The sequence below is a fragment of the Mirounga leonina genome, unplaced genomic scaffold (assembly GCF_011800145.1).
Source record: "Mirounga leonina isolate KUSES-001 unplaced genomic scaffold, KU_Mleo_1.0 Mir_117, whole genome shotgun sequence".
Classification (NCBI taxonomy): domain Eukaryota; kingdom Metazoa; phylum Chordata; class Mammalia; order Carnivora; family Phocidae; genus Mirounga; species Mirounga leonina.
The window spans coordinates 6,452,093-6,464,333 of NW_023270274.1; the positions used below are offsets into that span (position 1 = coordinate 6,452,093).

Sequence of the window (12,241 nt, forward strand, 5' to 3'; positions counted from 1 at the left end):
TAACGGTATGTCTCCCACTGCTGTTGTAGCTCATGTGGAGAACGAGGAGCAGTACACCCAGGCTCTGGAGAAGTTCGGGGGCAACTGTGTGTGCAGAGATGACCCAGATTTAGGAAGTGCGTTCCTGAAGTTCTCGGTGTTTACAAAGGAGTTGACAGCACTTTTCAAAAACCTGGTAAGTGTCTTCACGCACGTGCAGCCGTTGGGCCGTGTGTTAAATACCTGCGGTTCCCTTAGTCGGAAAGGTAGATAGCCAAGGTGTGTCTGATCAGCTGCGAATAAATTTCAAAGCTCATGCGGTGCCTCAAGGAATTAAATTTTCTATACCCATTAGGTCACTTTGGAATAAATTTTAGAATTGTAATTTTTAAGGTAACACGGCTTTTTAAATTCAAGACAGCATTTTAAATGTGCACAGCTGTGGACAAAATGGATAAATGCATTCATCTTAAGGGCCTCTGACTTCAATTTTTAAGTTTCTAAACTGTGTAGAATCGTCTGTTTCTGGTAATTATGGGAGGCATTTAAACTTACAGTATTTAATAAATATGTTCCGGGCCTGTCTTACACAGCAAGGTAACCTATAATCAAAGCACAGAAATTGCCATGAATATTTAAAGGCCTTTTATGCTCCCAAATGCAGAGCCTAAAAAAAGTCACTTTTTAAGCAAGTGGGAACATGGAGTTGGGACTTCTTGCCTGCGGTAGGTGCTGGGTAACGTGGGCGAATGGGGTTCTTTCTTGTGCTTGGCAGCTCTGTGCCTTCCACATTGTGGGAACAGAATTCTGAACAAGTGTGACCCTGCTGCCTGGCTTCTTCCACAAGGGGAATATGCACTGGGATGGCCCTAGCCTCCCTTTCCTGTTTTTCTCCCCCAGCTTCTAAAGATCATGGGTGACCAGAGCAGGTCAAGGTCACAAACAGCAGCGCTATTCTCATTTCTCCTGTCAGCAAGCAAATAACAAGTGATAAAGTAGCTCATCGTTCTTGAAATGGTGATGATGGAGGGTTTGTACATCTGGCCTTGATGGGGCAGAAAGAAGGGAACATTGTGTACGCGTTAATAACGGGGAAGGGAAAGAACCAGATCCTTAAGGCTCTGGGTCTCTCTCCCCGTCTTCACTTGTAAAAAATTTCAGTTGGAAGTGGTAAAATTAAAAAGCCGTTACTGTGCTTAAGTTTTTTACTCAGGCTCATTTGCAATCTCTTGGGGGCTTTTATGGAGTTCGTCACCCATTTCTTCCTGCTCCAAACAAGCTGGCAGTGAGCGTCCTGACTGGGGAGCCCTAGCCCCCCGTCAGCCCCCGCTCCCTGGACCCTGGCAGACATGCTCATTAGGCTCTCACCACTGAGTTAGATTGGAGCATTTTTTTTTTTTGACCTGGAGAAACTGAATGGCCCCAGGGAAGACCTGTGGAGGGCTTCTTGGGACACAGTCAGCCTGCATCCCACTCTCCCAGCCCCTCAGTGGGTCGGCCCCATCCCGGCTCTGGGCACCTCACTCCTAAGTTTGAGCGAACAGCCTCCAGAGTGAAAGAGACCAAAATAAGCAGAGAAAGGACTTAGAGGAAACAGGTATTGCAAATAGCAGAAGAAAACTTTAAAGAAACTACATTTCATTGCTCTGAGAGACTGGAGTAGATGTATCAGAGGGAAGGAGTAGGGATGCAGCTATGGTTAAAGAAAGGGGAAAGACAATTAATGTAAGAAAATACTAAAGCAAAAATCCAGTGACATGATTGGGATAGAAGTCTGTCAGAAAATAGACCAAAAAACAAAGCAAACCAGAAAAAAAGTGGAAAACAGATAGATGAGGATTAATCCTTAAGGCCCATCATTCAGCGGGCAGGCTCCTCAGAGAGAATGGAAGACAGGAGGACAAGATGATCCCTGAAACCCAACCACTCTCGTCTCCCGACTGAAGGCTGGTCAGAGCCCAGAACAGGGAGGGAGGAGGCCCCAGGCATATCTCCGTGTGAAATGGCGAACAATATCTTTACACTTTCAGAAGGCACATGATGGATTAGGAATCAGTGGTATTGGATGCCTCACCAGTAACACTGGAAACTTTAAGGCATGGAGCAAGGCCACTAACATCCTGAGGAACAGAATTCCAACCTGGATGAGAGTAGAGTTAGAGACATGCGAGGCTCAAAAAGTTTAGCTCCCGTGCGTCGTTTCTCAAACTTCTAAAGGGTGTGCTTTAGCGAAATGAAGAGGGAAGCCAAGAAAGAGGAAGAGGTGTGAGTCAGGAAACAGGATTGGGCCAGAAGGGAAGCGGCAGGAAGGATCCCTGCAGGATGAGCAGCAACCCCCCACCCCCCCGCAACCAGGCAGCTCCTCTTTCCTCTCCATTCAGCTCCTCTCCAGACCTGGCTTTTCTTAGCTGTAGAATGGAGGTCATAGAACCATACCTGGTTTTGTGTATAGACTCCAGCCAATTGCTTTACACTCTTATTTTATTTTATTTTTTTAAAGATTTTATTTATTTATTTGAGAGAGAGAGAATGAGAGACAGAGAGCATGAGAGGGAGGAGGGTCAGAGGGAGAAGCAGACTCCCCGCCAAGCAGGGAGCCCGATGCGGGACTCGATCCCGGGACTCCAGGATCATGACCTGAGCCGAAGGCAGTCGCTTAACCAACTGAGCCACCCAGGCGCCCGCTTTACACTCTTAATTTACTTAATTTTTACAGCAACTCCAAAGAGGGAGTCCGGGTTCTCCCCGCTCTGTAGATTATATAACTGAGGAGGCTCTGGGGCCTTTAAAGAGCTTGGCGTGGCCCCTGCTTGTGTGCCTGCAGGTGGAGGAGAGCCCACCTTAGCACTCCACCCGGTGGAATCCTCAGGAGGCCAGCTTGCACTTGCTTATATGAACACGAGCCGCTGAACATTTAAACGAAACTGCCCCTTCTTTTCTGGATTTTCTGCAAAACTGAAGGCCGGGCAGGTCGGGACCTTGCAAAGGCTGCTTGGCCACTTTGAGCACTGCAGGATCCGGGAATCCGGGCCAGGCCCAGGTGCTGCTCCCTTTTCCGTGGTGGTTACTGAGCACCCATGGTGTGGCAGGCCTCGGGATAGGCATGAAGGGGACACTCGCTCCGTCTTCCTGACCGCTAGGCGGTTCAGCTCCTGCTACCTTCGTCTGTCCATAAGTGACTTCCCGGGTCCGTAGTGAGCGAGCGACAGAGTTGCCATTCAAATCTGGCTCTTAAAACACCAAATCCATACCGTGTCCATGGTGGTATTTAAAGAAATTAAGGTTTCTGATCAAGTCTTCTGGAGGGAAAAAGATGGAACAGGAGGGACGGTGGTGCGGGGAAAGCGTCAAGTAAGACGCAGGCCAGACGGAGCTGCAGTGGCCACAAGGCAGCCTCAGGGCCTCAGTTTCCCTCATGGTGGGAAAACCAGGTCCACTCAGGGCCAGCATCAAGAGGAAAGCAGTGAGTGGGGAGGGTTCTTTGTCAGCTACAGCCCAGGACGCGAGTGACACCCTCGTGTCGTTAGAAGTCCTAGTGGTAGTAGCTTTGAGTCCGGGCGCTTTCCTTTGCTTTCAGCTTTAATTTATGGAGTTAGGGTTGTTGATCCTGTCTCTGGCAAAGATCAGAGAGAGGGAGAAAATCTCTTATTTGTGCCAAAGTTAGATTCACCAGGCCTGATTTTCTGGGCTGGTGCCATTGGCGAAGCTGCCCAGCCACCGGAGCACGGAGTGGCCGCTTCTAAGAAGCTGTTGCTGAGAGCCAGCCGATTACAGGAGAATTCTCCTTTTTTGGTATCTTGTATACCATTCTTATTCCTATTTTTGGGCACATCTGTCCTATCTCTTATTTTTAAAGCCTTGCTTTTACTTTCTCTCAGGCAGTTAAAGACATTTCCGTTTTGGGTGGCTAGGATTGTCAATTCTTCCCTTGTCCAGAAAGAAGAATTACCACCTACCTGCTTTGCAGTGTGAGAGGGTATTTATAAAGCAGTTGGAACATCTCCAGAGAAAGGCCAACTTAACAGAAAGTGAGATTTTTTTACTAATGGGTGAGATTCTCACCTTCAGAGAACCGATGAATTTTCTCTGCAGTTATGCAGGATCAGGGGAAAAACAAGGCAGCTCCAGAAATGTAACATGTGTGAAATTAAATTGGTTATAAAGTCAGCCCAATTTCTTAGGTTCTTTTCCTCTTACCAGATGGATGTGAGGATCCTGGAAAGATTTTCCAGGGATCACTTCTGTGCTGAGAGGTAGCTTTTTAACGAGTGGCTGCATTAGAGGATACATTGCTGAAAGGTCATTCCCAGAGATGCAGTTCCTGTCTTGGTTTCAGAGAATTGGGGGTGATACATACGTGCTCCCCATCCACAGAGCTGCCCCAGGTGGAAAGAGGGCCAGCAGATGCCCAGGGAAGGATGGAGTTCCAGTGTGAGATCTGGGGGCGGCCCTGGGGCTCAGGAAATCTCACTTCACTCTCATCGAAAGAGGAGTTTGAAAATTCCACCAACCAACATGCACCTAAGTCATGAACTTACTTTACGCAAATGATCGGCATTACAAGATATTCTAGCAGCAGAGTAAAGCACTAGTGAGGTTCTGTTGGGGTGTGGGGCAGCCTGCGGTCTTGCCCGTGTGAGGTGGGCCGAGCCTGGCAGAGAGGCATTCCACTCTGCTGTGTGGGTAACAGAACAGCCGTGTTCTCCAGCCATACCCTCCGTGTCCGGCAGGAGGGTGAGCTCAGTCTCCAGACTAACAGAGAGTATCTCATTGCTTCAAGTATGGGAGCGTCCTGCCGGGAGTCTTCACCCTCAGTACTTACACCTACTTCTCTCTCTCTCTTTTTTAAGATTTTTTTTATTTCTTCATTTGAGAGAGAAAGAGCGTGCGCACAAGCGAGAGAGAGCATGAGAAGGGGGATGGGGGGAGGGAGAAGGACAAGCAGACTCGCCGCTGAGCAGGGAGCCTGACACGGGGCTCGATCCCAGGACCCGGAGATCATGACCTGAGCCGAAGGTAGATGCTTAACCAACTGAGCCACCCAGGCGCCACACGTACTTCTTCTCTTTTAACTTCATTTATTGAAAATGTCATAAATTAAAATGTTTTACACCGATCATAATTTTCTCTTTTTGGGAGGAAGACTTACCATTGTTTGGGGCGTATATTAATGAACTACGCTGAAATTTAGAAAACCCCTAGTATCTCGTACATGGTCTTTGGGGATCTCTGCCCCTAGATTGGTGCCAGACTACCTACTTTCCATTTTAGACATTTTAGTATCCTGACACTCTTTTTTTTTTAAGATTTTATTTATTCATTTGACAGAGACATAGCAAGAGAGGGAACACAAGCAGGGGGAGTGGAAGAGGGAGAAGCAGGCTTCCCACCGAGCAGGGAGCCCGATGTGGGGCTCGATCCCAGGACCCTGAGATCAGGACCTGAGCAGAAGGCAGACACTTAACGACTGAGCCACCCAGGCGCTGGTATCCTGACACTCTTGTCCCTGGTAATTGCTGGTTTTTTACTGCTGCCAGTGTCTGCCTCCACTGTTTCTCGCTCCACAGAGCCGGGAGCTGGAGCACAGGTGGACTTGGCTCACAGGCTTGTATGCAAAGTAAAAACCTCTGAGCTTTGAGTGCGGAGGGCTAGAGAGCTGGGGGGATGGAGTTTGTGGACAGGCCTACTGACGGTTACTCTGGATGCCTAGAAACCTTCCCACTGACTTCTTAACTGGCCTAATACACAGTTGGAAAATCTTTGTCTTAGACTTACAGGACTTTAGCCCTGTAAGCTGCTTCCTACGCTCTCAAATCCCTGACCAAAAATGAAAGCACATCCTTAGTTTGACCAGAACAACAAAAGCGGTAAAGCTAATGTGAGAGCCTGTATCTTGTTATAGCACAGACACCTAATATTTGTGAATGTACTTTGATACTGTTTCTTTCCTTTTCCTTTCCTTTTTTTTCTTTTGGAATGGCAGGACTACCTCATTGTCTTCCCCCGGTACACGGACCTGTAGAAGTGAGAGAACGTGGGAAAAGCTGGGGGTGGGAACTAGGCCTCCAGAGGGAGGAGAGCTGAACTGAGGGGGGTGATGGATCGCCTGCTGGGTACCGGGCCCGCTCTTGCACTGTCCAGGTGCTGAGTGCTGCCCTCTGGGCAGGGGCACAAAGACGCTTTTATTAGAAACAGTGCGTGCTCCGATGGCCATAGCGAATGCCACAGAGCCCTGAGGGTGCGGCCCCCGCCTTGGATCCTTGCGTCCCTGGGGTGGAGGTGAGGCTGGGGAGTCCTGTGGGGCGTCACAAGGTGTCCTCGGGTCCATCTGCACATGGGCATGATGGCAAGGTTTATGAACACGTGCCTCGCACATGTCTGTAGTGACTTGTCAGATGCATGGAGGACGCACCGTTAGGGACTGATCTTGTGAAGTGTTAATGAGCTCCAAACACGGTTTGTCTCTGTTCTCTCTCACCATCCTGTGTTTCCTCCATTGTTGGCTATTAAAAGGGACAACCGCCATGATGTAGGGGACCTCGAACTTTAAAAGAAGCTTTTGTGAAATCTAAGAATGTGTGGACAGACGGGAGTAGGAGATGTGGATGAAGGCAGAGGGTCAGCTGTCCTGGCAGCCGCAGAGCAGGAAGAGACAGCCAGATGAGCGGCCCCAGTGATCAGGAGGCCATAGGGACCTTTCTCCTGCCTGGGTAAAAGCAGGGGACAAGTTGCAGTAGCAGGAGGAGAAGCTGTAGGTGGAGGAGACAGCAGGCAAGGTTGATGAGGAAAGGGTAAAGTGACAAAGGGCCGGAGCTGGTGGCTGGAGGATGGTACAGAAAGGGGTCTGTGAGCTGTCAGAGCTCTGCTTCCCGTGTCTCCTCCTGTCGGTGAGGTGCTCCGCCAGGAGTCCGGCCCCTGCTCCTCCGTGGGGAGTCTTCAGCCAATTTGTGTAGATAAATTCCAGGTCCTAGCTTCTCCACGTACATTCCCCTTTCTTTGGGAATTTTCAGCTATTAATCAGTCATTCCCTAAAATCGAAAACTTGGCAAACCATACCAGTGCTTGCATATCCCAGATTCCAGTTTACAAAGCATTTGGACATTGTGTCATCCCCGCCCCCAGAGGCCCTAGCCTTGACTCAAGTGGAATCACCTGGGGCTTCTTAGAGATGCAGACTCCCAGGCCCTTCTCTAGACCTACTGCACCAGAATCTGCACTTCATAAGATCCCTAGGGGATGGGTAGGCACCTGCAGTTTGAGAAGCAGCTAGAGCAGAGGTTCTCAAAGTGCAGTCCCTGGAACTTGTTAGAATAAAAATCACGGCCCCCCGCCACACCTACTGAATGGTGGTTCTCAAACTTTGGGGCAGCGCAGCACCTGGAGGGTTGTTAGAACACTTGGTTGGGCCCCTTCCCAGAGTTCCTAACCATGTGCACCTCTACAAAGTTTCCCCGTGACGCTGACCTCAGCAGGACCTGGCTACTGTTAGAGGACAGCCGGGTGAGGCTTACCCCCGGGGACACGGAGACGGTGATGCTTGGGCCTCACTGAGGCCCGCAAGTATCTCCCAGCCTCGGATTCTAGGAGGCAAGACGTTTGAAAAGGTGCTTTCATTTTTGGTCGATGGCTTCATTTTCATGTCCCGTGGGCTTCTGGAGACATTGTGGAATTCTGGATGGTTCTGGTGCTCCCCCAGTGCCTCAGAGTCGGCTGTCTGCGGGTTTTCAGCATGGCTGCAGGTAGGCTGAAGTGTGCAGTTTCAACACCTAGCCTCTAATGGAGAAGAGGGCAAAGGGTCACTATTTTCTCTCCACTTAGAACCTGAAAGATCCAAGCAGTGTGACTGGCGGAGACGCGGTGGGTAAGGCAGAAGCCAGGAGCTGTATCCCGTCGTGTCTCTGGTGTGAAAGTCGCCAGTGTGCGTTTTTGGCAATTGGCTGGTTTTGATCTCTCAGTTTGTGTTAAACTTAACTCAAGATCAGCGTGGGCTCCCCGCTCCTTTTTAATTATACAAACCAGCAGAGCGGTTCTGCTGCCAAAGAAGGCGGCCTGGGAGCATGTGTTCGCCGGCGCCCCGCGTGGGGGTGGGTGCGGGACGGTAGACCCCAGCCAGCACCGTCGCCCAGCCAGGGAAGAAGTGTCTTCACGGATCCCAGGAGCGAAAGTGACCCGGATGGTTCTCCTGACGAACCGCTTGTGCAAGAAGGAACTAGAAGGCGACTCTGACGTAGGCGGCTCCTCAGAGGGAAGCCTGTGTTCAGCCTCCCAGCTCCTTCTGCTCCGGTCTTGGGGAGTGTGTGAGTCCGTCGCTGGCAGCGGAATTTTGGGACAAGCTCTGCCTTCAGCCTCTCGGCTCAGCTCTGCTTCTTAGTGGGATCTGGGGGCCAAGTGGGTAACTTAGCCCTCTCTTGCTTTGTGAATCTGTAAAATGGGGATAACAACACCTGCTTCTCAGAATAGTTGTAAGGGTTAAATGAGGTCAAACGGCCCAGTGCCATTTAGGGATTTAGGCCATTTTACCTAATACCTTCTGCTTCTCCAAAAACCTCTTTGCCTGGGTGCCCATTCTTTCAGATAAACAGTCTTTGGAAAGCACATAGAAAATTTCTTTGAATCCACCAGGCAACTGCTACCTTGGGCCTTCTTGTTAAGTTCCCTCTGCCAGGAATGCTCTTCCACCAGATTCTCCCCTGGCTCTGTGGCTCCCTTTCTCCGCTGCTCAAATGTCACCTCTCAAAGGGCCTTCCGACCACAATTTGAGAGTCCCATCCCACGAATCATCATAGCACCTTTATTTGTAAGATTTGTAGTAGCCCTCAAACTGGAAATAACTCCGAAGTCTTTGAGCAGGTGTCAGGACAAGCCGTGGAGCAGTGCTCAGCGAGGAACAGGAGTGGACTGTTGATGCCCCAGCATGGATGGCTCTCCAAGTAGGAATCTCCTCTCAAAGCAGATACGAAGGCAGCCACAGAGAGAAGTACGTGTCACGTGATCCCAGATATGTACAGTTCTGGGCAATGCAAACTGTTCTCTGGTGACAGAAGTAGATCAGTGGCTGCCCAGGGACTGAGGAGCTGGGAGATGGGGATTGCAAAAGGGGCACAAAGAAACTTTTAGGGGGACGGGTATGTTCACTATCTGGATTTTGGCGATGGTTTGATGGGTGTGTGTGTGTATATATGTCATGACTTACCAAATTGTACACTTTAAAATGTGCGTAGCATATTATATGTTGATTTTACCTTAATAAAGCTGCTTAAAATTTGTTTAAGCTATTGGGTTAAGGCAGTGCTGTTCAATAGAACTTTTGCATGGATGGAAATGGTCGGTATCTGCTCCCATATAATAAGCCACTAGCCACGTGTAGCTCTTGAGCACTTGAAATATAGCTAGTGCAGCTAAGGAACTCGGTCTTTAACTTGACTTAATTGTAATCCATTTGAATGTGAGTGGGTGTGTGCAGCCAGGGCCTAGCACGCTGGACAGCACAGGCGTGTGGTCTTACCTGCTACTCTAACACACCTCGCAGCACCCTCCACACGCCCTCCTGGGTCTTAGGCTCTGGCTCCCGGAAAGAACTTGAAGTTTCCTGCAGGTGATGACTGTTTCATACATACTTATGCTTAGTAATACTGAAACCTCTGGGAAGAATTATGCCCTTATTTGAATCAGTGAGGTCTGAGGTCTTTTTGCAACCCTCCACGCTGACAAGGAGGTGCTGGGCCTCCTTGTGGTTGGTTATTCTTGGAAGCCTTGCTTTTACTTATTTAATTTTGTAATTGAGCAGCATTTGCTCACGTTAAAAAGAAAAGAAAAACACCACAGATCTCAAAGTGTCGTCTGCCTCAGGCTTCTCATGAATGAGGCAGATTAAAATAAACTTACGTGACACAGGTAAGTCTCAGTGAGATTCTTTGGCCATGTTTTATATAGCGATACATTGGCCTTTTAAGGACAAGCTGATTATCCCCAAAGAGAATTGGACTCTATTAAGGATTTTGGAGGGGAGCCTGGGAAGACCTATTGTTTTCTAGATTCAGGCCTGGACGTAGGAAGTCTGCCCAGCAACTTTCCCGGTTGTGATTCTCTCTTCTCGTGCAGCTTCCTAAAAATCGGAGATCCTGTCTAGGTTCAGGCTTCTAGATGGATCCTCTTGGGCAAGATCATTTGGCAGAGCCATCTTGCTCATTGCCTAAGTCAAGGAGGAGGCAGCACTGAGGTTTCCAGGCGAGTTGTACAGTGGGACCAAGATGGAGCCTTGGCTGGGTCAGCAGCAGGTGGTCACCAGTGACCGAGCTAAAGGAGCAGGCAAGATGGTGCCCTTGTGAGCTGAGGAAGCATAGGAGGGAAAGTGGAAAGATTTTACAGAGTGTGGAAGTGACAAAGCTAAGGACAAGGAATTTTAAGGAATCCCGCCCCCCAACAAAAAAAAAATAGGAAGAACAGCATGGAAAGGTGGCTGTTGGCTGGCTCTGACTTCCCCCAACTTCCACTCATCTCCTTGTCCATGTTCATTCACCAGTCAGTGGCAATCGCATGCTCAGGTTGTTCTTGATCTCTGCTGGCTAGCCTGGTCTGCCCTACAACTGAATCATTTTATTTCTCCTTGTGAGATTACAGACTTTTGACTACTTACTGATTCATCTTGTCAGACTTTTCCAAGTGAAGACAGGAAGAGAGAGAAGGGAGGATTGTTACTTTCAAGATTGCCTGTTTGCAGGGCGCCTAGACATGCGACTCTTGATCCCGGGGTTATGAGTTCGAGCCCAAGTTGGATGTAGAGATTACTTAAATAAAAACTTTAATAATAATAAAAAAAGATTGTTTGCTATTGGTATTAGATCCATAGTCAACAGCAGCAATTGAGCTTCATAATTTATAATCAGATCATGCTTGGTGTTTCAAAAAGCCATTTTATAAAATATATGTGTTGAAAGTAAATCAAGAGTGTAAGAGAAAGCATAGTACTTGCTTGGCACTGAGGAAGTATTCTGGTTGGATTACCCAGGGATAATTGAATTCTTCCCATAGATCATAAAAATTTCATTACTCATGAATTGAGGCCAAGGCTGCTGAGCACAAGGATGTGTACTAGTTTTGGCTGTGGTTTTCACCCCTGCTGGCCAGAACAGAAGGCAGTTCATCTGTGGCCCTGGGGCTCCGGGGCTGCCCCAGCACACAGTCAGAGAAAGATTCAGAGCCCAACCTTCATACCGCAGGGCACTCTTGCCAAGACAGAGCATCTGGGCTCCAGTGCTTCCGTTCTCCAGCCCAGGCAGAGACGCGAGCAGTCATTTCCTGAGACGCTCACCCTGAGTCAAATTGCCTCTGTGCTGTGTGGTTTGCGTACACGGAGCCTGTAAATGCAGAGGCTCACGTCCAGGAGTACGAAGCTGGATTAATGTATCCACTGATGGGGATTCTGTTTGTATTTGTAATCGTGTATTTCTTTTTAAAAAAACAGCTTTATTGAAGTATATTTCACATATCGTAGATCTCACCCATTTCAAGTATATAAGTCAGTGATTTCTAGTAACTCTACCAAGTAAGTGGTGTAGCCGTGACCATACATCAGCCTGGAGACAGTTTCTGCCCCCAGTAAGGTCCCTCATGTCCTCTCACAGTTAACCCCCAGCCCCAGGCAACCACTGATCTACTTTCTGTCTCTTTTGTAATAATTAAGCTAATTATTTTCTGACAAGTAATAGTTTCTTATTTTAGACATTTGAACAACTCCAGCAAGAAAAGTCCCCTGGAACAAAGGCCAGAACCCCTTTGGTCCATCTGGCACCCGGACTTCTCAGCATTGTCTTCCCTGCCCCTCTGCTCATGTGGCTGCCGTGGGCCTTTGCTCACTTCCCCACCCTGCTCCTTTTGCCCGGGATAGCTTCACCCCATCTTGCAAGACGAAATGCTCCCTCTTTTGAAGGTCTATCTCACATAACCCCCGGTCAGCAAAGATTTCCCTGGTGTCCAGACTAAAAGTAATTTTCTTTTCTTAGAAATTCCATGGTGCTTTATTTATGGCTCTTCGGAGTTTTCACAGGGCAGTTTGCTTACTTAATTGTGGGCTTTATCTTTCCTATTAGACGGTGAGTTCCTGGGGACTGAGGTTCTGTCTAGTCCATCTTTGTCTGCTAGCCCTCTGTGCCTCTTCAGCTTCATCCCTGTCACTCCCTGAGGACCCTGTGCATCTCCCTGGCAGCTGTAGTGGTTGTGTCCTGTCCTGGTCACAGTGGGCCGTGGGCCCATCCACGGCATC

The 12,241-nt window shown here is 48.8% G+C and overlaps 1 protein-coding gene across 1 annotated transcript in view; it reads left to right on the top strand.

Annotated features, from left to right (window-relative positions):
• The window catches only part of LOC118007274 (arf-GAP with SH3 domain, ANK repeat and PH domain-containing protein 2-like), a 119,253-nt gene that overhangs the window by 30,553 nt on the left and 76,459 nt on the right, over positions 1-12,241 (top strand). The window contains 1 exon segment of the mRNA XM_035000258.1: positions 30-175. Within this exon segment, the coding sequence (XP_034856149.1) occupies positions 30-175 (146 nt within the window).